Source organism: Anomalospiza imberbis, chromosome 3 (genome assembly GCF_031753505.1).
Source record: "Anomalospiza imberbis isolate Cuckoo-Finch-1a 21T00152 chromosome 3, ASM3175350v1, whole genome shotgun sequence".
NCBI classification, from domain to species: Eukaryota; Metazoa; Chordata; class Aves; order Passeriformes; family Viduidae; genus Anomalospiza; species Anomalospiza imberbis.
In genome coordinates, this window is record NC_089683.1 from 14,053,618 (window position 1) to 14,078,881 (window position 25,264).

General features: G+C 43.0%; 1 protein-coding gene across 1 annotated transcript; it reads right to left on the minus strand.

The window, feature by feature from the left end:
* Window positions 1–1,872: 1,872 nt before the first annotated feature.
* On the minus strand, window positions 1,873–22,768 carry TRIB2 (tribbles pseudokinase 2). Its single transcript, XM_068183439.1, has 4 exons — window positions 22,613–22,768; window positions 21,311–21,730; window positions 17,031–17,323; window positions 1,873–4,226 (listed from the first exon to the last, which is right to left on the minus strand). Exons 2-4 carry the CDS (start codon window positions 21,578–21,580, stop codon window positions 3,758–3,760), a joined length of 1,032 nt encoding a protein of 343 aa, XP_068039540.1. The 5' UTR covers window positions 21,581–21,730; window positions 22,613–22,768; the 3' UTR covers window positions 1,873–3,757.
* Window positions 22,769–25,264: the final 2,496 nt, after the last annotated feature.

The window sequence follows — 25,264 nt, forward strand, 5'->3', positions numbered from 1 at the left end:
ACTTGTTTATCTCCATAACACATGCACACCTCAGCAAGACTAAGGGATCAGGTTATATGACATCATGGTGCCAAAGGAATAATTGTCTCTTGTTTGTGCAGTCCTGAAGAAAAGCCTGTAGCTTGAAATCACACACGGTGCTGTATTGACAGTATCTATATATCGCAGTAAAAGAGAAGTACAACTTTTTTCTTTTCTTTTTTCATTTGGGATGGGTAGAGGAGAAGGAGGGGCTGGAGGGCTTCTAAAGTCTGCCATGGGTCATATTCTGTGAAATGGTTTTGCTTGTAGACATGGCTTTTCACCCTGCACATTTGTGAGATGATCATCCATTCCCCAGGACTGAGAGGCAGCAAAGACTATGTGACAGTTTGCTCAGCAAAATCCCAAATCCCACTGCAGTTGCTACCTAAATTGAGGGTGGAACAGCACTTTTTAAGAAAGCTGTCTCAAGCATTTCTGCAGCAAGCAGCACTATACCTGTGTACTCCACTAGCAGTGCCCATGAAGCAGAAATAACAAAAAAAAGAGTCAGAAAACAGAATCACAAATCCCCCTCTTGGGTTTAGCTTTAGGAACAAGGAAGCTCCAAAAACAAGGCTCCCCTTCAGCATTTTATAAAACTGACTTCAGCTGCCAAAGGATTCCTCTGCAGCTTTATCTTCAAATAAAAAATTCACTGCAAATGAGCAATCATTAGTCAGCTGCATTTTTTGTATAATTACTGGCAGTGAAAAGCAAGCGTGCAGGTTGCTGGAAAATAAGGTCTAACTACTTCCACCCAAACAGAACAGAAGCTGTTCACATAAGTTTTAGTGGGGGAGAGGGAAATCCTCAGTGCTCCCCTTCTCTCTATGACTGATTACAATCTGTTTTTTTCTATAAAGCACATTTATTGTGGGAGTTTGATTTGAAAGAATTTCAAGTAATTTAAACTTTGGCTGCAGGCATACAGATCATTTAAAAATTGATCTTCATGTGTTTCTTCATGTTAATAGCATTTCTGGTTAGTGCTATAATCAAGTTTTACTTCTCAATCTACCAACTGAAACACATACCAAGAATTACCTAAGAAGAAGTCATGTAGTTCAAAGTTAGCCAGGCTGACAGTAAAATCTGTGCTAGCAGTTTTAGTGCAACAATCTTTATTTTGCAATGGGGAGTTTTGAGGCTGGGGGATTTCTTTAAAGGTGACTATCAACCATCCATAGCTTTTTGTAACTACAGAGGTGCTGAAAACAGCCTGCAGTGTGGCTGTTAAATCAAAGCCCAGTTCAAACTGTTTTTTCTTAATGAACCAGGATTCATCTGTCCTGCCTCACATTCTCAAAGCATCTTATTACCCTACATGCTCTTATATATGTCACTACCTGCAACTGTTAATGTGAATGACAGAAACAATCTGGTCTTAAATAAAAGACATTAAATTAGGAGGTGCTAATTCAGAACCATCCTTTCTGGAATAGAGGTGCAAATGCAAGATGCACACTGCCCCAGGATTTTGGAAAGTGCAAATACCAGCTCACTCAATTTTGGTATCTCTCTTTATTAGACAAAAGGTCTCCCAGCATCAAAGTTCTCACCACATTTCAATACCTTTCTTGAAAAAGGTAAATGGGCTTGGTAAGACACAGGGACAAGCCAAAAGAAAAGAAAATAAAAGCCAGTTTTATTCAGAGCAAATGGTAAAATTTTTGATGAAAAGGCTTACAGTATTACCTTGTAAATAAATGTAAGTGCTAAGTTTTCTCAGCTCACGGGACTAGGCAAGAGCTTGTCAGCAACACAAAAAAATATCAGCTGAATGATCCTAACAGAGCAAACTCTTGCAGCACCTCAGACATTCAGTAAGAACACTGTTCACCATGGAAGTTTAGTTAAATATGCACAATTTTATTTATTGAAGAGATTAGGACAAAAACATTAAACCAAATACATGACAAAGCACCAGAGGCAGTAAAACCCCACCATGCACATCACCAATCTTTCCTCCTATAAGGTACTTATAAAATAAAAAAAAGTCCTTCTTGACACAGCACCATCTTCAGAGTGTAAAAACATTACTCCTTTATATTCTTAGTTACCAAAATAGAACCAAGGCAGGTCAGCTGCAGCTAGCTTTGTCTCTTGATAAAGAACTGTGAAACATCCTCTTGAGAGTGGGACCATAACTTTCCTGCAAGGCAGGCAAATAGCATCCATACGTCAAATGCCAAGTAGCTGTACGCACATGCCACATACTATAATTAAGCACAAATTCAAGTAACATTTACATACTACAGAGTCCACATGTACCTACCCAAAAAACATGACCACTTCACAAAACGTATACAGGCAGTAATATCAGAACAACTGAGGTACTGGAAACACAAATATTTATGCCAAGAGATTTCAATATCATACAGCAATATAAAAGCAGTAATAAAAACATTTGCCAGTCTAAATCAAATAAAGCTATCTAGAAAAAAAAAAAAAAAAGAAGCTAAATAAAAAGTTATTTAGGGACAGAAATACCTGAACAGAAAAGAAGTGTGTTAACTACAGCATGTAACATGTCATCCCAAGTCAACCCGTAATTGAAGTACTGGCTTAATACATCACTACTGTGACATTTTCTTCAATAAATAGAATAAGTCTTGACAATACAAAAGGTGCATATTACTGTGTATGTTTCAAGAGGAATATCTGTAATATAAATGTTCAGCTTATTAATACCCTCTTATTTCTTAGTCTGGACATAAACAAAAATGAAAATCAAACAATTCTTTTCCCAAGTTTAAAGGAATTCAAAGAAAAAAACCCACAATACTCTTCCTCAATAATAAAGAGCCCTCTATTTACACATGGGCTAGTCAGTAAAGAAGAGATTGGTTCTCAGATGAAGACACCGTTAAGGGCTTTCTGCCCTCGCTAGTCATATACGTGCAGCATGGCAGATATGGAAGCCAGTATCTCATATCTTTAAAAAAAAATTATACAGTTTTATTCTTTTCTTTTTTTCTCCCCTACTATAGCAGTAATGCAGTTGAAAGTTTGAGTTATAATAGCTTCCTGCAACAAACCATTTGACACAAAACAGAACAGCCTGTTAAATGACAGTTACTTCCCCTTAAGGGAACAACGCATTAAAATGTCATTTCCTGACAAGAATATTAAGTAGTTTATTTAGAAGAAATTACTTGAAAATACCTATCAAGAGACATGAACTGAAATTTTGCTTCTTTTAGCACCCACTTTTCATGTCCATCTTTGTGCACCTAATTTTTTCTTGTATTAATCCCATTAATTATTAGACATCTGATTAAAAAAGTTAGCCAATTGTATTTTCCCTGAACAATGGCTGAAGTTAAATATCTAACAGTGCGATGCCAAGATGTGAGCTGAGGCAAAAAAGTTTCTATTTGTTGTGAGTTACCACTGTTTTTAATGGAACAGAAACAGGAGTGATACAGCTGCACCAGAATTGGCATGTGCAGTCTCCTTGGCTCCAAAAAGGTTAAGCTACAATTGCTCCATGCTGCCTTTTCTCCTCCAAATCAATCTAACCTGATAGCAAGCTCCCCCCGCCCCCCCAATCTGTCCCCATGCTACATTTGTTATATTAGCTCCTGTGGAGGTTCCTTCTTAATCTGAGGACCTCTGAGTGTCTTTTGCTACCAAGCTAGGCTGATGCAGGAAGTGATTGAACGCGGTCAGGAAGGGCTCCTTCATGTGTCCATCTCCAGGTCGAGTACCTTCTGAACACCAGTCTTTGTGCTCAGTTAAAGAATGGGTCCAAGTCTTCTTCCATGTTGACATCAGGCACCAGCTGATCTGATACTTCCTTAGCACCATATCCTGAATTCGATACATTAAAATCTGTAGAAAACCATGGATGGTCCAGAATTTCCTGTGAAGTCAGCCTTTCTGATGGCTCTCGACGCAGTATGCTACGTATGAGGCATTTTGCCTTAGGGGATAGAGTTTCTGGAATGTTAAACTGCCCACGACGGATCTTGCTGAAGAGGGAACTAGGCTCAATGTCATGGAAAGGATAGCGTCCAACTAGCATGGTATAAAGCATGACACCTAGACTCCATACGTCCGCTGCTTTGCCAGAGTAGCTGCCATTTGTGTTCAAGATCTCTGGACTCACATAGGCTGGGCATCCATGCTTATCAGAAAGAGAGTCATCATTTCCTCTTAAAATATAAGCATCTTCTAGGCTTTCCAATTTCACTCTAGTCCTGTGGAGGGGAAAAAAAGAAAACACAACACTATCAAGGTAAGCAAACATCAAACACAAATTCTGGCTGTAGCAATTACACGGTTATAATAGTCATACTCTACAAAATCTGACAACTGCAGAAGTGCATCAGTTTAAAATCCCACTCACAGCAGTCATTACAGATAAATTGGTATCATCTCTTCCATATGGGTTAGAGATATCAGACACACATAGAGAATACTGCCAGACATACAGCTATAAGATTTCAAATACAGTCATGTCCAGTAAACTCATTAATAAGCTTATCTCTTAAAAAGAGAAAAGGAACTGCCATAGTCATGCTTTTGATTAATTTTACATAGACATAATTGCCTAAAGGGGACATAAACCTCCGGACCTCTTCTGAGCTGGATGTACTCTAACCTACCCGTGTAGGATTCATGCCCAAATACAAACCCAGTCCTAACTACACAAGGTTATTTTGACACCTTCATGCTGGCAAAGCCATTCTGTATACCCGTAATTCCACAAGGTTTAACAGTAATAAAATGGTCACTCTGACTTAAATGATCCCTCTGACCAACCAACATTTTCCTTTACCCCAGCAATTTTAAGAGAAAATAAGAAAGAGCACTTTTAACAGATTTCAGTCTTCCCAAATAGAATTTTGGGCAAAGGGAGATCAGGTGAGCTGAAGGCCAAAATTAACAGCAAGCTTATCTACCCAGCTGAGCCAGAGGAGCTCCTCACACTGGAATGAACAGAGAAGCTGGCAAAGGACTTGCAGAGATGACAGGAATGCCTTATCTAGATTGCAAACTCCTGCTGCCTGCAAAGCACTGTGAACTTGTCACTGTGCTGCAGTAATTACCTCTGCAAGAGAATTTTCTTCCCTTATGGATATCACACAGCAGCAGAAAAAAATGATGCAGAGCCGCTTGCCATAGCACCAGATGAACATAACCTATCTTTCCTTTCTCACTGCTAGGCTTTGTATCTATATTTAAAAATCTGTCCCTGTTGGAGGCATCCAAAGGATTATCAAGTACCCTTTAGACTATTTCCCAGCAAAGGGTGGTTTTGAGAACAGTCACTACAATGTAACAGGGCTTGTCCAGTGCCTTGGGATGGCACAGTGACCTAGCAGTAGTGCAGATTTTCTTTTCAACAATTTGAGGTCATAACTCAACTTTGAGTATTAGTGCCCTCCTCCCTCAACCCCACAGGTCTGTTACCATCACTCTTAGCCCTGTGTCACAGCCTTGCTCTCATACCACAGACATTCACAGGCAGGGACTGGACTTCATCCCAGAAGGCAGAATTGCGTCTCTTGACTAAACCACGTAATTTAACAGGCATTAAAATAGACAAGGAGAGCCTTGTTTCTTAAATGTTTACTGAAGACAACACTGATTGAGCTTGAGCTGCGAAAGACATCTGGGCCAGCTTTGGCTTAGACTTAGTTACAGGAGAGCTCAGCCCTATCTTTTTTGAACCAACAGAAAAGCATTTTACTCCATGGAGTACTCCAGAGGCAACTGTGCCATAAACTTTCATGACACTTGGACCTTTTCAACAGCTAAATACTTTTACTAGCAGAAGTGAAAGCCCCTCTGGCAACATGCCCCAAATGAGGAAGTCATAAATACAGAATTCCGAATACCTGGCTCCCAAGCACAGTGTGTCAGGGCAGCTCCTTCTCTCCTGAAACAGGCCAGTGTTTGCTCCTGCAGTTCAGTGCTGATGCGCACTGCTCAACACACCTGCTTCCTCATTAATTACCACTGCCATCCTAACAGTACTTCTGGCCATGGACAACCCCCTCATTAGTACTTGAACAATACTTTACAGCGGCAATGCGCCACACAGGAAGAGGGCTGCAAGGAAAAACTTAACTACAATTACCAAGACCACAGCAATTTCCCTCTGTACACAAAGCAGAGGGTCCACAACAGAAGAGTGACTTGAGGAGAGTGCTTTCACAGTGCTCAGCTTTGACACATTCCTGCACCTGCACAGCATAGGAAGAGAAGCAAGGAGAAACGCCCAGAGGAAAAAAAACATGCCAAAGAGGGCATTGAACAGAGAAGAGGAAATGAAAGGGAAGGCAGGGACATGAGTTGTGGTTCCATTTGCATTGCCTACCTCAGTTTTTCCATAGAAAAGCATGTGTAGCAATAAAACAGTGGGGCCAGATACTCAAACATGCTTTAAGTCACTGAACTGCCAGACAGGAAAGCATCGACTCACTCCTGCTAACTAACAGAAGCAGAACACACACACACAGGGAGTGGGGCAGAGCAGGCTATTTATAAACAACTTCCAGGAGGGAATTCACCCCCCCACACACACTTGCCTGCCATCCCAGTGTCAACAACACAGGGAAATGCTGTTTACTTTCCTATCCTATTTTACATTTCTGGGAGTTGCCAAAGACTTTAGAAAAACAGTTCAATAAGAAGCTTTTATATTACATAAAATTATTGGCATTCCCTAATCTCTCATTTCGTACAATGGACACAGTACAAAACCACAGAGAAGAGACGGCAAGGTGTGTCAAAAACTCTTATTTTTTTTCCAAGAGAAGAAATAATTTCTTGATAATAAAACAGATGCAGCACACAAAAGCCATATCCCCATCTTGCTTTCCTTGCAAGGTGCTGCAGCCTCCACACAAAACAGGGGGTTTTGTTTAAGCAAGCAAATGGAACAACAGCTGGCCCTTATCTGCCTGCTCCTCTGTAAGCTGTGGGCAAATGAAAACACTCAGGCCAGGTTTTTCATCCTGCTGAGCTTACAAGCTTTGAGGAAACAAAAGGCCCCAAATTAAACAAAAACACAACCTTCAGTCCTCTTCCTCCTGGTCAGCCCCCAAACCCTCAGCCAGAAACTCCCTTGTGTGCAAGGTGCAAGTGGTGAAATGGCTCCTCTGCAAGCAGGCAGTGCTCCCGCAGCACCAGGCATGCATTTCCTGGGCAGACTGCAGGGCCTGCATCCCCTGCACACACACTGCCAGCTGCATGGCCTCAGGATGGCTTTCTCCTCTCCCAGGTACACCCAGGCACAACCCAGGTGGTGCCGGTTTCGTTTTAAAGTCCGGTGTCTTTGCAGTAGATGGCAACACAAGGCTTCCATCCGTGCAGCAAGGAGAGCACAGGAGGACGGGAAGGGCTGTCTGACTTCACACAGCCGGCAAGAGAATGGGCTCACAGGGTGGTTTGCCAGCACCCCTCACCACCAGCCAGGACTGGGGCTGGGCAGAGCCACTGCAGCCCGTTTTCAGTGACAGATAATTTCACCCACCTCAGCCTCACAGATGGAACACAGTCTGTGCAGTGCTACCGCTGGGTACTGCACAGGTGTGTGTACACAGCAACTCTCCGTCCCCTTTTAAAACAGTCATTTCACGTCTTTTCAGGCAACCAGAAAGCAGCAGCGTGGCTCAGAAGCTGCTATTGCCCAGTGCAGAGCACCCCATCTCTGCAAGAAACAGCTTCCAGCTCTGCTGGTCTTCCCTTACTCTGCATTTCAAGCATTGGCTAAAAGAGGTCTGTTTTCTGCAATCCAGTGAGGTTTTAGGGTTTGGTTTTTGGGTTGTTTTTGGGAGGGGAAAGTAGGCAGGGAGTATGGAGGGGAACGGGAAAAAGGGGAGTCAAAGTCTAAACACAGAGAAATGCAGAGACATGCTGAATGAGAAGCAATCTCTCACCCCCACACACCCCTCTCAGAAAGCACTGAAATCAAATAGCCATGAACAGGAATAAAAGCCAACAACAACAAACAGACCCTGAAAACTACAAATCAGTTCTGAGAACACAGAACCTCCACAGAAAAGGGTGGGGAGTGCCTCCAACTGTAGATTAACTGGACATTTGTTAAGGCAAAGGTCAGAAAAAACCAAACATGAAGGTGTGAAATCACAATCAACTTTGAAGTGCCTCTCATCACAGAGAAGAAAAAGGACAAATAAAAATAGTTCTCTAAAAACCTCTCATTCTCTAAATAATTAACTCACATCAGTCCCCACAAGAGAAAAAGGATCCTCACAAAGGATCCCCACAAAAGTTTTCCAAAAGTACCAACATTTGAGCTTGACAAACAGTTGCAACAAAATTAATCCCCAAAGTTCAAATGTAAGCTACTGCCACAGCCGGATGAGAATCACGTTGTACACATACCGTAGGGCAAAATAGACATTTTGCCAACGCTTACGTAATTACAATACATAATTTCCAGTTTTAATGCAGACCCCGAATAAGCACTTGGAAAAAGAGCATTATGCATCTATCAGATCATTGATAAAACACTGCATTAGTTTAATGCATTAAAAAAAAATCCAACCCTGAATCATGGCTATTTAAAAAGGGGAAGCTATTCTGCCTATGAATGCTTTCCCATTACTGGTGAATGAAACCACAGAAGTGCAATCAGAGGGCAGCAGCAGCACTCGGACGGGAAATGCGTCTTTGTCCCCATAGAAACCATCAGGGAAACCCATGAAAAACAATACCACTCTGAGTTTCTTATCAATATGCCATTCATTACTTGACTGCATTGAGACTTTGCTCTTCAGTAATGTAACAAAACATAATCAATTAAATATCTTCCAGAAGATTCTCCAATGCAACCTTCAGAGCACTCACCTCTGCCTTTGTTGCACATCCCACACTTTTTTCCAACAGATTCACATTATTCTTCCCTGCAGAACTTTGGGACTACCAGCAAATTGCTATCCTGCCTTTTGACACTGAAACCAGGACGTAAGAATCCAACATTCACACTTGCTTTACAAAAGCGAACAATTTCCATACCAAAATCAGTTGAATTATTCAGAGGGCTCTAAACTCATAAGGCAGGAGGAAAAAAAAAACTTTAACATTTAAAACAGAGATAACAACTGATAGTCTGAGTGTTTCAGAAGAAAATATCTTCACTGCAATGAATAAGCAGTCAGTAGAAAAGGAGCCTGCACCCGGATCAATGAAAGCGGTTGCCTCAAGTCTGTCCACAAAGCCATCTGCATGAGAAATAATACCTGAGCAACAGCTGAGCCAGCCTCCCCATTTTGGGAACACTAACTGCAGACCAGGCCCACAATTTGTGCACAGCAACACTCCCCATATGACAGCCAAATCAGCTGCTTTTGGAAGAGACTGAAGGAGCCATCTTGCTACAGACACTCCAGATACACCATCCAATTGTTACTTAGGCTGGGTAAAATTAAAAGGTCCAGAATTACATATTCTATGCAGCAGACTCTGGAGATCAGGAAACAAACATCGTTGCCATCTGAATTACTATTTTTTAAATACAATTGCAGGAAAATATAAAATGGCAATTTCTAAAGGTGCTTCACAATATTCCTCCAACAGTAAAAAGCTAAAAGCACCCAAGCAATGTCATCTCATATTTCAATATTATTCTGACTGAGACCAGGAAAGCCTTTCCCTAGGTAGAGGCATTCAAGCCATTGACTGCCCAGTGGACCAGGGATTGCTCCTAGGTGGCCAATAATTTACAGGTCATTTAATTGATGTCAGTTGCCCACCCCTCATCATAAAGATGAGAAAAGCATGCATGCAATTAGAGTCACAAGGAGGCAAAAAAAAAAATAAAAGGGAAGCTCAACATTGGAAGCAGTTATCTTTTGCTAATCGATTTTTTTTTTTTTGTTTAACCAAGGGAATCTCTCCTAAATAATGCAGAAGTAGGCAAGGCATTCTTCATCAGGGAGCCAGTGAGACAGGGAAGGCAGTAATGAAACCCCAGGCAGGTGATTTGCAGCTTTGGTGAAAAGACTCCTTCTGAACTCACAACTACCCAATCTCCTTGGGGGCAGAGAGGCACACAGGAGCAGGGGAAATGTTTTGCCATCAATTTAAATCCTGCTCCTTTCACCAACAGATCCCTTTCCAATTTGTAACAGTACAGAGCAAGGGTGTTCACCACACAACATCCTACACAATTTCAAAGAAGAAAAAAAACAAACTCTGCACAAAGGCTGTTAGACAGTCTCTTGCATAATGAAACAGGCTCAAGGATATGTTTCAAAAGACAACTGGGACTTTCAGGCAGCAGAGGTTTACAGGATGAACCTTGTTCCTAAGGGAAGGTTCCTTCATTGGTACTTCCGCACAATAAGGAAGCCTCTAAAAATTACATCTCCCCCACCCTTCCTCTGCATGGATGCTGACAGCACTGTCAGCCCTGACATGCAGTACCCAGCAACTTAGAGCTTTTAACTTGTTTTAAGCTGGTCTGGGTTCTTTCCCTACAGAATTCCACTTACAAATGCTCTGACTCACCTCCAGGAAGGACTGGTGCCTCAAAGACCTCAGTTTTACAACACTCAAATAGGATTGCTGGGAACAGCCTGTCCTATATGCCATGTACTTCGTTTCTTCTGTGCCCTTATTGCCTAAATACAAAACATATTTCCCAGAGAGTTGGTAGGTAGTGATGCATGTGTTGGGGTGCAGGCTGTGAAATCTACTGCAGACCCTTCCACAGAAGAGCTCAGTTACAATACCCTGAGCAGCCCATTTTTTTACAAGAATCTGGCTCAGGGCAGCTACTTCACCACCTCACTTTTATCTTGTTAGATTACATTGAAGATCAGAGTTTTAAAAGGCTGTGCTGTGTTTCCCATCGTTTCTAGGTCTTTTGATACAATGTATGATGAAACTCTATAGGGAAACAAGACCAAGATTTTTTTAACATAACTGCATGTTGTGAAAAGAGCCCTGCACTTTCTGAGCCTACAACGGGTGCTCAACATCTCTAAGGCCATGCCATTATTTCACAACCTTACTGAAAAGCTTTTGCTTAGATGTCTGCAATCCTGTCTCCAAGCAATACACATCTACTAAAAAAGCAGGTGCTCAAGACTAAATATGCCCCACGTTGGCTCCTCTTTGCAATCTCCACCTTTCCTCTCACTCCCAAGCCTGAAGTAATCTCCCGGTGTGAAAATAAGGACAATTAAAAGAGAAGGCAGCAGAAGAATTTCACTCTGACAATCCACTGCAGCTGTGGCTAGTTGGGCTCCTTTTCTCACTCACCCCTAACACAGACATCCAGATACCCTCAGTCTCCACTCATAATTCAACATGGACCATTCTGCAGCAAGTCTATGGATGGAGGTTTTCAAGTCTTCTAAAGGACCAGCTGTTGAACTGAATTTGAGATGTCCTAAGACATATCTACTCCCAGGGACTACAAAGCACCTTTTGTCAGAGAGATCAATCCCATGATGGGCATCTTAGGAGAGGCACCATCCATGACTGACTTGACAACCAACACATACCACAGCATCCTGCCTGAACAGGGAGAGTGAAGAAGACAAGGCTCTATACTATGAACCACAGACAGTCCAGGGGTAAAACTTCCTGCAAACTCCAGCACTGGGTACAAGAGTAAAGGCTCTTGACACTCCTGGTCTCACTAAAAGGCCTTGAGCTGACTCAAGGTCCGTTTGAGTTCCCGTCATCATCCCAGGGCCATACAGCAGCCAAATCTTCCCTGGCTTTTGCATTAATTTATAACCTTTGGCACAGCAATTAACCTGTATGACTATCTATGCCCTCAGGGGACATTATGCACTTCACAGGGTGGCTGTGATGTCCACCACCTGCAGACAGCCTCCCTCTTCCCTCCCGCTGGGAAGGGCAGCAAACACTAAACAAATTCAGTGCTGCTCCCAGGAACAGGGTGAGAGAACAGAGACATAGCAACCAAACCACAAAAAGGCAAAGGGTGCACAAACCCTTCTGTGAAAAACAGTTGTGCAACCACTTCATCTTCTACCCTAAGCCTCACAGCAGATTTGCTGTCCATTAAGAAATTCGCCTTCCTCCCATATTCTAAGAATAATAATTTCTGGTTTGAAATCTGACCTGTGAGGATCCACTATTGAAGAACTTGTGCTCTTTGGTCCTGTGGCCCCATTCAGGGTAGAGCAAAGTACTTAAATGATAAAACAGATGAAGACTGGTTTTATTTCTAAATCTTTGGGTATTTTAAGAGCACTCGCATTTTGTTTGATTTTCTTCCACTTCAGGACTCCCTTTCTAGGGCTTGGGGAAAGCATTAACTTACATGTTCTCTATGGAATTGTAAGGGTAACAGCAAATGAAAACACATTGATGAAAAAGCTGCTGACCACATTATTACCTGATTATAATGCTGGGGAGAAAAGCTTACTACTAACTAGAAGAAAATTAAAGGGCTACATGAAAAAAGGTTGGTATATGCATTTGTATTTTTTTGTGGTATCAGGTTTGTATCATGAGGATTGCAAACAACATAACTAGGTCATGTTAAAGCATCACCCACTCAAAGCTGAGAAATTAAAGAGGAAAATTCTAAGAGCACCAAGTAAATATGTTATGCTAACACGGGCTTTCTAAATTAGTGTATTGTACTGGCTGCATTCCCCTGGCATAGAGCAAAAAGTGTCAAATCCTGTTTATTTTTATTGAATCCCACCTGCCTCATATTTACTCAAAGAATAGAGGAAAATTACAATATCTAAATACCAAAATTATTTTAATTTTCCCTTCAACAAGTATGATGAATGTACAAGGTCTTTAAGCTTCAAATATTACGACAGCTAATATTTTAATATAATTAAAGGCTTAAAATGCACTAAAGAAATTAATGATTCCCTGACAGCAGAAATGTTCTTGTATTAAGCAAACCATTGAAACAACCAACACAGAAATGCTTCATTTAATTCTGAGATCTTTCAGATGGCTCTTTCTCAAAGCATCTGCTATGTATCAGACTGATGAACTGCTTTATTAGCTATATACTGTGTATAGCACTATTTTTAGCACAACCCAAAAAAACCTGCCTGTTCTGCATCATTACGGGACACCAGCTAGGAGAAGGGCACAGTTGTTCTGCCCAAGGGCCTACTATGAGGACAGGCTGCACATGGAAAACAGTAAATACCATGACACAGATAGAATACTCAAAAGGAAGAGCCTCACAACATCAATACCAACCTGGCTTCATACCCAGGACAAAAAATATTTAACACGGATGGAAACAGAAAATATACAAGAACACAGGTTTTATCATAGGTCATTCACTGTTTTGGACTCAAGTTTCATGCTGAAGTGTAAGGACACAGTTTTTGAAATGTTCAGGTATCTTAGAGGTACTTCAGAAAGTCTGTTGAGACTCAGCATGGCAAGTCAGTGTTGTTTTCCATATTTTCAGTGTTCTGGAAGCCACTACAGTCATTTAAAAGATGTGCTGCTGCTTGCTAAGCCAGTCTTACAAACATTTCCAGCCATGCTGTAATGTCTTAGAACTTCTGCTTCATCAAACTGCAGGTTTATGCAGTTTAACTTTGAAACTTCAATACTAGAAGACTGGCTATTTTACTTACAGTTTACAAAAGGATCTACAGACACTTCCCCTAAAAACACAACTGCACTACCTTTTATTAAAAAAAAAAAAAACCATGCAGCAACAGCACATCATTTTTATGGAATGCCATTTACCCTATCTCCATACTTCCTACAGTTCAGGATTTAAAGAAACTATAAATTACCTTGAAACACAGACAAATTGTTTCTATTTGTTTCCACTGTGGAATCCTGAGTTTCATTTTAAGTGCTAATGTACTTACACACATGCAATAGTGTAAGACATGATCAGAGTCTCTCATGGATTTAGCACACTAAGAGGACACCTCTAGTATGATTAGGAGCCCCTACAAACTGCTGAGTGCTACCAGCCTACAACAATACTTTATTCCACCTTCTTACCTCCCAGTTCATTAGAAACATCCCAAGGTATTGTGATTTGCAACATCCAAATAACACACATTTTTAGTGGAAGCACTAAAACAGACATCAAGTGGAAGCAAAGAGCACTCATGGTACTGCTAGATCAGGAGCCCAAATCTTTGCAAATTCCAGCTATAATTTAGATAATGGGAATGGGGTAGAAGAATTTCAACACTGCGTGCACCCACCTGCAAAACTTCAGGAGCTCTGTTTTTCTATTGAACTACCAGGATCTCATTAGAATAAATGAAAGATGATGTACTAAGAAATGCTTTAAAATTGATTTTCTTTTTTAAATAAATGGAACTACTTCTATATAACCTTCACATTCCCTCTGGTTCTTCCAGTCTGGCAGCTCTAAGCTAACAGCAGACAAGCATCTTACTTAAAAAAAATAAAAGCACCGTTTTTCATTCATGTGCTGCCTGCATGCTGGATTTCACATCTTTTCTTCTACCAAAATTAAAGCCGATGAGAGTCTTCAGGAAGAGGAAGTTCCAAAGCAGTAGGCACTTTAAATGAACTGCAGAAAAACAGCCTTGAAGAAGTAGGAAAAGAACTGCTAAGACAGAGCTCCACTGAAAAGCAGGTGATGCACAGCAGCAGAGTTCACACACATTTCTCAAAAAATCATCTTTATCTCTTCTCTCCCTCTTTGGTTCATTATGAGCACCAGAGAGCAAGGGATGGTGCAGCACCCATCTGCCAAGCACGGCTGCTGACAGCAGCTCCTCAAGGACTGCTCAGCACACAGGCATCCTCAGCAGCAGCCTCAGACACATGGGAGCTCGGAGGGGTGCAAGCAACACACCAACACCTCTGTGAACTCAAGAGGACCAGGAAGATTTTTCATTTCTAAATATAGCAGGAGATTGAAAGTGATGACTGATTACAGTATGATGAACAGAGGATGTGAAAAAAGGCAGTCACTGCTGTTTGGTGCTATTTCTATCTCACATTATTTCATCTCTGTTTATTTAGCAGAGAAAGGATTGCAATACCTTCCTACTTACAAACCAACATTACATCCAGAAGAAAACTGCATTATGATTATCTTAAAAATAACCAGCAAGTCCTATTTGACCTTTAAAGTGAATTATTGTATAATTAGAAGACAATGCTCAAAACTGAGTAACAGTGTCATTTTGCAGACAACAGCTAAGTTAAAAACATTCATAAAGGCCAACACTGCTATTACAGTACACACCACTTTTCTTGGGTGGCTGAAGGATTTGGCCCTGTGCCTCCTATGTTGCATTCAGTTCCTAGTAAGCAGCAGGGTAGGAGTTCAACAGCATTCAGCACAGGCCTATGTCTGCTCCCACTGCACTGCTCTGAGCTCATGCTGCCTTCCCTTGGAGGAGCTCTTCCAAGTTCTGTTCTTCATGCAAAACCACACGTTTGCATATATCCCCAGGAAAAAAAAATCCACTTAAACATTAGGACGTTATCAGCTACAAGAGAGAACAATCCCTCGCTCAACTATTTTGCACAAGTTTCCTTCTTATCTGCATCAGAGGTTCTACAATGCTGCTTAGTTATTAAACTGGGAGTAAAATTTGTGGAAGTGCAGTTTATATCTACCTGCTGTGCATTTCTCTATGAATGGACATTAAGCTCGTTTAATTTTATGCTTTTTTAATTTGAAAAAGATGAAGAATCAGATGTCGGGGCTGCAGTAGAAAAATGCTTTGCAGACAATCATCTGAAGTGAATTAAGAAGTGAAAATATATATTATTTTCAGTCTGTAAATAGATTAAAAGGAGAAGCCTATTTTGCAAAACTCAGCTTGCAATAAAATAAGAGAATATTTAAATGGGATAGATTGTTATCTTTATTATGTCATTTTTATTTTAAGACCAGGAACTTTTCTTTCCTGAATGAATTGTGTATTAGTTCTAATTTTTAATCACCAACTTCCTGAGCCTGTGATGAACTTAGAGAATTTGGCTGTTGCTTGCAATTCCCCCAAACAGAATTGATTTGCACTGGTTATTTTTAACAAAGCTCTCCAGAACATCCATTTCAATCTGCAGCAGTTTGAGTAAGTTTTCAGACAATTTTTAGCATTCAATTAAAAAGGTAAAACATCTCCCCTTTCTCTACTAAGACCAGAAGAAGCACAAAGGCAGGCTCTGCTCCCGTTTAGATGTCTGGAGTTTTTTTACTGGTCATCTTCCAATTTAATCACTCTGTGAAACCCTGACATTATTCTGACAGTATTTATTGCTCTGATACCTTATGTGGAAGTTGCAAATAAATTCATAATTCAAGACAAAGAAGACTGGTAAACACAAGGAAAGAGATAGGAAATTTCCACAGGTACAACAGCTATTGCTCCACATCAGAAAGAGTACTTCAACAATATACCCAGAGCATCCAGTGCTGTTTCTTTCCCTGCCTTCCCATAATCCTTCCCCAGATAATTTACACAGGAAGGGTGTATAGGCAGGCATTAATAAAACCAAAAGAGTAGTTACCCAAGTACTACAGCAGCTGATACTACAAACAAGCACCCCCAGTGGAAGGCAGTTTTAGTCTTAATACAATTAGTGACCACATAATACTCTTACAAGCAGCCTCCAGACCTTCCCAGCATGGAAAACAAGATGTTCTCAGAACAGTCCAACAGATAACACTTGACTGCTCTTCCTCTTTACACCTTCTCACTGGAATGAGTCATTTCAGTCCCCAGTCCTCTTTAACATCCTCTTTTAACATCAGCAGCCTTTATGACAGTGCAGCTCTTACACCAGACACCCTTTCAGACCTTTCCTGCAGGAGGTATCTCCCCAATAGGAATGAGAAAACTCCTCTAGGTGGAGATGCAGAGGCCAAGCACCCATGCAAACCGCTCTATACTTGCTTTACTCCAAAAGCTAAGCCAGAAGGTAAAATGGCACATCCATCCCACAAGCAGGTTGCAGAGGAAAATAAAGTATACTACAAACAAAGGCTACAATATCCTACAACTCCAACTATCTGAGCTCAGGCATCCCCAGCCATAACAAGGGAGACTTACCTTTCCTCATCCTTAAAAATAAACTTTCGCAGCTTGAGATCTCGCAGTACCAGTCCACCATCATGGCAGTGTGCAACAGCGGAAGCTATTTGATAGAAGAGTTTGGCTGCCTCCTCTTCTTTAAGCTTCTTGCAGGTACGAACAAATGAATGCATGTCCCCATAGCTCCTTTCAAAGAACACATACGCTTTTGTCTCCCCAAGAATTATTTCAGTAATTTGGTTGATATTTTTATGCGCAGGCAGACAAAAACATGGTGCTAATAACTCCTGGTAGCAGCCAATATCAAACACCTGCAGGAACAATGACAGTAAAGCCAGGGTTAGTGTCATGAAGGACAGTGAAGCCATGGTACATCTGATTCTGCTAACAAAACCATCCCTAAGTACAATTTATGTCGCTGCTGAAAGCTGCATCAATGTAAACAGGATGTCACAAACTCAGCACTGAGGACAAGACAAAGCAGACTGTACAACCCCTCACGGAAGACACGTAACCTTGACAGGAAAGGCTAGTCTTCGAAACTGGTAGCAAGTACAGTAACATTAGCTAACACCTGATCAAATCTAGAATGCAATCTAAATTAAGCTGTGAAGACTAGTGATGTATAAGGGCAGTACTCAGAAGGAAGCATGTTTCTTTTCTATTTTCCATCCAAATAAACTCTTAAAAAATACAGCCAGTAGCTTTGTATTGAGAGAAGCTGTCACATTAAATCCACCCTGATACACATGCCTGGTTCTTTTGATTTTATTAACCCATTAAAGCCTTAAGGATTTTCAGGCTTAAAGTATCATCTATTGCTATTCCTATTTACTTCCTGCCTTTCTTTCATCTCTGAAAAACAGCAAAGTCACTTTCACTTTCCAAGTCTCAGTACCACAATGGCTGTTTATAAGATCAGAAGGACAAGCCGGGGAAATAGCTCTGCCTGTTGGAGCACAGACAAACACCCTACAAAAGGCAAAGACAAAACCACCCTGAACTCTCTGCATTTCAATCAAGTGCTCCATTAAAAGCAAAGTGTCCCTTTACTACTAAGTATGTTATCACTGATCTTATGAATGAGCTGTGAGAACTTAAAAAGCTGCTGGGAAACCCAAATATAAAAAGTTACTATAATCTAGTGATGACGAATGAATCAGTATTTGAGTCAATTGAGAAAAGACCACATTACAAGAAAATGAAAGACTTCATTGAGAATAACAGAAGTCAGTGTGCTAAAAGAGACTGAGCAAAGTATTGATAGGAGTGCTTTTTATTTTTAATTATAATTGCGGCAGTGACCTGCAAAGCAAGTATTAGTATTTCCACCAGCTTAAAAATTCGATTAATATGTAACTTACTCGTGAGTGTTTTGTTACTTTATTAAAAAAAATTAAGGTAGTCATGTGTCCTTCAAACGAAATATAAAAATGACAAACTGGTCTAGTTCTCTAACCAGTGATTTAAACTGCAATTGTTTTTTTTTCCTTTCTGTATTCTAGCATTTGTGTTCTGATAGTGGATATTTGTACCCTCTCTGAGAAGCAAGTATGTTCCTGTTTTCTCTAAAGCTTTAAAAACCTTTAAAAATTGAATGAGAAAGATACAGTTCAATTAAAATTTACCTGATGCTTCAAAACCTGCATTGTTTAATGCTTCAGAGCACAATCCTAATAAACTCCTTTCACAAAAGAGGACCCAAATGCCAAGAAACTGGGACACCCCCTCCTCACAGACCTCCTTTTCCCATCACCCCATACCTGCACTGCCTTACTCCGGCATAGGGAAAAACAACCTTAAAGGCAGACTGCCAAACAGACTGAGCACATTTTACGGGGGGAGGATTAGCACCGAGGCATTCTGGTGACATGGTGCACCAGGGAAGCAGAACCAGGGCGGGGAGGGGGTGTTGCTAAAATCCCTGGTGAGCAATTCATTCCAGAAGAGAATTCATTGATATTTGGATCTCAGAACTCCTAACTACTACATTTTAAGTGAATGGCTCTTCTACAAAACAGCTGCTATAAAATAAAATTTAAGCAGGAAAATTCATGTAGCTCAAACTCTCATGTGAAAAAATCTTTCCAGAATTCTCTCCTAAACCAGATTATCATAATGTAAATTAGTTACATTTTGCGGTTCTCAGACTATGTTAAATAGGTAGCTCTGGATATGTACCAGTACTGTGTTTGAATGGGTGTAGAGAGGAAGCACTATCATACTGCTACAGTGTCAAATACCTTCTATAAAGGGCTTCTTTGTATCCCAGCTTTTAAGATCCTTGGCCTCAATTCAACAAATGTCCAATAAGCTGCAGTTTGATTTAGGTCTCGCTGAGAATTAGAAGTGAGAAGTTACCATTGTTTGGATGCCACAGAGCCTTGAAGCAAATAACGGCATCTGTACAGTCGCTGGGTGCAGCCAAATGAATCTTGAGAATCATCAGTATGTGTCTGTTATCCAACCCAACGTTTCTGCAAGCAATCTCTAAGAGCATCTTCAGTAAGATACCAGAGAGCACCTCTCTTTGCCGGAAGGCTACTTGACAAATAGTTGTCATGATACTGCAGGCACTTTAAAGCACACATTAAATTAAGCCAAGTTCAGGACTGACAACTGCATGCTCAGAAACTAGCAAGCCAGGCTAAGAGCATATTTTTGGAGCACAGCTAGTAGTGCCTCGCACATATGGAAAAACTGATACTATTCAAATGTCAGGATCAGCTCAAAAACATACAGCTTTAATGGAAGGGAAAAAAATAACGGCCCAGTCTTTGTGAGCTGCAGTTATACTGTTCATACTGTTATCAACAGTGCCTTAATCCTGCAAACCAAACAGGAAACAAAGAAGCGCATAGCCCCCGCTTTACTACTTGCTATGCAAGTTCACCTAGAATTTCATGCAGAGCAGTAGCTTTGTGAGATCTGTTTATTTCATGAAAAGATGCCAATGTCCTAGAGTGCAGCACTGTACTACTGCATCAAGCTGGGCTTTCATTCTCAAAATTCTCATGTTCTATTTCAGTTTAGTAACAAAGCATCCAGTTTAGCATGCAATATTAGTTCTTCACAAAGCCATGGGCCTTTATTCCCTTAAATAATCACATGAAGTCCTAGGCTGCCTTAACATCACGTTTTATAACTCAATCAGTAGGCATATTTAAATTGCCCTCTGAACTCCAATCCTCACAAATAGAAAGGAGGAGCAATTATTTCCACTTCTCTGCCACAGCCTAATCCATAACTTTTTCTGAATCAAGTATGAGAAAGTATGAAACAGACAGCAACACTATTATGAATTCCTGGAATACTAGGAAGCTACAATGCATCTACTTTTCCATCTAGAAATTTGCCAAATGGCATAATTCCGTGTTTTGGGAATAATACAAACACTGCAGCATGTGCTGCAAGGTCGCAATTTGCTATGTAGTTATAAAAACTACTACTGGGTACTGCTTCTGTTTGGTGGACAGAAGTCTGTCTCACTACAGACAATAAGAATCCCAATTTGGGAACAAAGGATAATATTCCCTCAGCTCAAAAAGAGAAAAACACCCCTCCACAGATGTGCACGCATGCGGATTTCTTTTTCTCATAGCTCACCTTTTAATAGTAGGAGCAAACTGGGAGGAGGCAGAGAAAAGCCGGCAGGCTACAAAGAGTGGGATAACTATTCTGTCTGCACTTCTAAAAACCGTAGGTGTGCAGGTTTTATTCTTGCTCAGTTGGGCAGTGGGGGAGGATGCTGTTTGCAAACAACCTCCACCGTGAGGGAGCTCAGGCTGATTAATTAGATGTGGTTCTTCTCTTTTTTAAATCACTTTTAAGATAAAGCTGATGGTAATCTGCCCATGGCCCCCCAGCTTCTCCATCGTCTTCCGTATCCCCAACACAGAGAATTGGGGGCAGCAAAAATAGAGGAAGTCAGCAGGTCCCAACACCTTAAAATTAGCTGGGGATTCCCTACTCCATTTTGAAAAGTGAATGTGTTGAAGATGAGGCTTTCTCCTGGTCTAAACTCACGTTAAAACCTACTTCAAGAACGGCTCTTTCCAGAACAATATTCCCCTGCCAATAGAAGGCAGACCTGGCTCCGGGCCACCGCTATAACGTGGCCATTGTCTGGAGAGAGGGAAAAGTTACAGGATTCGCCTATAATCCTGTCTCCTTGCCTTTTGTTTCTCCACTAGTCAATAAATGAGGTACACGGCCATGCTCGCCCTCCTGCAAGACACGGGAAACCCAGGCGCGACAGGGGAGAACCGGGGGAGGGGGAGAACAAGGAGAGGCATTACCTTGCAAACCAGCTCCTCGCCGCTGTGCAGATGTACGGCTCGGAAAACGTGGTCTCCCTCGAGAGGCTCCAACAATAAGTATTTCCCGATGCAAGAAACGCAATGCGACAAGTTCGGGGTCTCCGGCGGGCTCGGCGAGCCTAGATTCGGGCTAAAACTCTGGCTTGGCTCGATGGACCGTATGGACGAGAGCTCTTCAAAATCCTGGGTTTTATTCCGCGGTCTCCCATATCGTGCTATCGTGATAGGGGTTGACCTTTGTATGTTCATGAGTATGGAGAAGACCAGCCGAGACGCTGCACCGGAGCCCTGGCGTGGAGCGCGGTCCCTCGCCCGTCCAGCTGCGGCTGCCTTTGTGTGGCGGGGGGGGGCGGGAGCGGGAGCGCGGCGGCGGCGGGCGACCAGCCTCAGCGCCGCGTCCTGGGCACAGGGAGAGAGCGCTCAGCCCGCGGCCCTTTGTTCCCGCCGCCGGCCGGGCGCGCAGCGGCGCGGAGCAGCGCGGCGGCGGGGCAGCGGCGCCCGGCACCGGGGAGCCGCGGAGCGGGCGGCGGCGCGGCCGGGGCTGGGCAGCCGCCGCTCCCGCGGGGCGCGCAGCGCGGGCGGCAACAAAAGGTCGGTAACGCGGTGTGCGCAGCGGGACCGTCCTTCCGCTCCCCTACGGCCCGGCAGCGCCGCGCTGCCGCGGCTCGGCTGTAGATGGCGCGGGAGCCTCGCCGCTAGCGCCCGGGGCGCTCCGAGAATGCCCCGCGAAACAGCGAGGGAGCATTTAACTTGGGCCGACAAAGGAGCGGGACCGCGGCGGGCGGCTCGGGGGAGCCGCACCGGCACCAGGGGAGCGCGGCGGAGCGCGGGGCAGCCCGCACCGCTCCGCGCTGGCGGAAAGGAACGGGCTGTCGTTGTCGCGACAGAACAAAAAGTACAACCAGGGAATAGAGAGCGCTCCCACGCTCCCCCTGCACAGCGGATTTGTGAGTGGGGGCTCGCTGCCTTCGCCGCGTTTAATGGAGTTCACGCACAAAGAAAACAAAAACCGGCGCGTCGAGAAGGGGCCGAGTTCTTACCGCAGGGGCTGGGAGGGCGATAAACGAAAGGCCATAAGGGGCAAGGGCAATTAACTAGAATCGCATAAAAAAATAAATGCGGAGAGCAAATTTTGTTTGATGATTTTTTTTTTTTTTTTTTTTTTTTTTTTTTTTTTTTTTTTTTTTTTGTTGGGGACAGAACGTGGGGAGGAGAGGGTAGCCGCGCCGCTCCCCTCCACCGAGGCACCGTCTCCCCCCCGGCGTATCAGTAACTACTTACGTGGCGGGGACGCTGGCTGCCTCCGTGCTCGCTGCCGGCCGCCGCACGCCCGCACGGTGCCCAGCGCGCAGCCCGACTGCCCCGCCGCCGCCGCCCGCCCCGGCCCGGCCCGGCCCGGCCCCGCCGCGCCCCGCCCCGGCCGCCCCGCCCCGCCCCGGCCCGCCCCGCAGCCTCCCCCCGCGCCGGCCGTGCTCGGGGTAAACAAGGTGAGACGTCCTTCCGCAGCGCTGCCGAGGCGCGCCGGGGGCTCGGGGGCGGCCCGCCGGCTCGGGGCGCCGGGGGTGTCCCGGTGTGTCCACCAGCGTGAGCAGCACTGTGCAGCGGTGGGATACTGCTGACCGCGGCTCCCCCGCTGACAGAGCTCCGGCAAGGGCCAGCCTCTCCGGGGATTGCCCTTGCGGCTAGGGGCGAGATGTTAGTTATTAATTTTAATATCAAATAAAATAATAACAATAATAATGGTAGTGGCTTAAGCTGCCCTAAAAGCAGAGTTCTCTCCGCTGCCGGGCGCGGGGGCTGATGCGGTATCTCATGTGCTGGCCGATTTTTTTCTCAATGAAGCAATCGTTTTTTTCCGGGCAGCGCGGGGCCCCGCAGACTTAGGGGAGCACAGGCGGTTGTACCCCGATGCTGCCGGGTGGGAGGAGTTCTACCGACTCCAGACGTGTCTTAATCCGTCCCAAAATTAAAACGGAGGGGAGGAGGGAGTGAGGGGGAAGGGAAGACAGGGGGAAAACGTAAACCTTTTCACAGAGAAAGCCATGAATGAGGTCGGTCTGTCTCCGCCCAGCACCACTGCGGGCTGTCGGTTTGGTGGGGTTTTGTTTTGTTTTGTTTTGGGTCATTTTGGGGGGTTTTTTGTTTGGATTTGTTGTTAATGTTGTTTTGGTTTGGTTTTTTAGTTTTTTGTCCTTTTTTTTTTTTAATCTGCCCCCTTTTGTTTAAACAACAGGAGTTTAGCTATATATAGAAATTTGATGAGCAGTTCCCTGAACTCCTATTGAGCCTGACATGTACTCCCCAGTTTTTGTCTGGATGTTGGTGGTGATTTTCTTTGAAACAACGACTGAAAAAAGCCCAAAGCAAACCAAATATTCAAACCTCTTCCCCCCTTCCCCTCCTGCACCCCAAAAAAGGGGGGAAAAGTATACAAGCTAACATTATGAAGAGAACAGGTCTGTGAGGAGAGCATAGCTCTGTCCCAGAGCTGCAGCCTCTGCAGGGCAATGCCAAGGGTCTGTCTGTGTCTTAAGTGTCCTTTCCCCACATCAGCAGAGGGGAGGATCAGAAATGGGAGAAGGGTTGTTTTGGGGTGAACACCTGCGAGTTTTGGTGATACCTGTTTTCAAGGGGTAGAAGGAAGTGAGAATGACAACAATGAAATAACCAGCAGAGGAGTCAGGCAGAGAGGTGCCTGCTTTGAGGCAAAAAGAAACAACCTCTGAACAGAGCTCCAAAGAGGCTAAGGGGTGCTGCAGTCAGGGTCCAGTCTTGACAGGGGAGGCTTGGGAAATGGCTCTCCACAGCATTGCACCTGCCTCATGTCTTGTCTCTAGGAGCTGTAAGTGCCTTGTTTTACAGTATATGATAAATACCATGAGGAAAAGGGTTGTCATTATTTTAAATTTGGCATGGGGAAGACAAGCTTTTGACAACAGATTTAACCTGGTGAATGTCACTTGGGTAGTGAGGAAGGGCACAGATGCAGTGATCTGCAACAATCCGTAGGATGACCTGCAGACTTAATGTTTGCTATTTGCTATAAATGAAAAGGTGCTTTTCCTGCCTTTCCTCACTTATTCCCATCACCTCTGAATAGTTTGTAACTTTTCAATACCATTTTTAGAAATGAGATGAGCAGTGCCGGATACTGAATCATTGCAAATAAGGACAAGCCGTAAAGTTATGCAATATTCTCCAGTATCTCATCCTGTGATCCAAATCAAACATTCTTTTCTTAGTAGATGGCTTTTTACACAATTTCTCCCTTCCTCTCCCCCTGCATACTCCTTCTGACTATGACAAAGACCTAGCTCTTGCATCAACCTTTGTTCTGTAAATAAATGTTTTCTGTTTAACTTTCTTAGTTACCCAGCATCAGCTGGAGCCACAATCCCTAGCAACTCTGGAAAGGTTATCCAGAGCCATCAAGGCCAACAAGAGAAAGGAGTGAAAGGAAAAAGGGATGAAAGTCTAATTCATCATAAGCCTCTGGTTGGAAACTCCTGATTTTTATTGGAATTGGGATCTAAATCTGAAGAAGGGATTCCATATTCAAGTTTGGAATTAAGAGATTATAAATTTTGGGTTCTGAATTAAGTCTACACTGCAAGACATAGAAGGATCTATACTGTGTAATGACACAGTTGCCTATCCATCTGATGAGTTTTACTCTTTCAGAATATTTTAATCATTTCACTCCCTTTCCTATGGAATCCCTCCCCAGACCTAATACTTTGTAAACTTTGCTTTTGCTCTTAGTTATGTCAATAAAGATATTGCCATTTCAGTCCAATGTTAAAGAAATAAATTCTGAATGAGCAAACCCCTTTATCTGCCTCATAGAGATATTAGGTGTACATAATTTTGTACCCATTTTTTTTAGTCTGTGTCAGTCAACTGAAGTTGTAGAGGAAGATCAACATATGTGAG

What these genes read in the sequence shown, in the direction of transcription:
- TRIB2 (XM_068183439.1), bottom strand. Translation starts at nt 21,580, where the DNA reads ATGAACATACAAAGGTCAACCCCTATCACGATAGCACGATATGGGAGA. An exon ending in GCGAGGAGCTGGTTTGCAAG is followed by an intron (nt 17,324 to 21,310) that starts GTAATGCCTCTC and finishes TTGTTCCTGCAG; the next exon opens with GTGTTTGATATTGGCTGCTA. An exon ending in ATTTTTAAGGATGAGGAAAG is followed by an intron (nt 4,227 to 17,030) that starts GTAAGTCTCCCT and finishes TCCCCTCCACAG; the next exon opens with GACTAGAGTGAAATTGGAAA.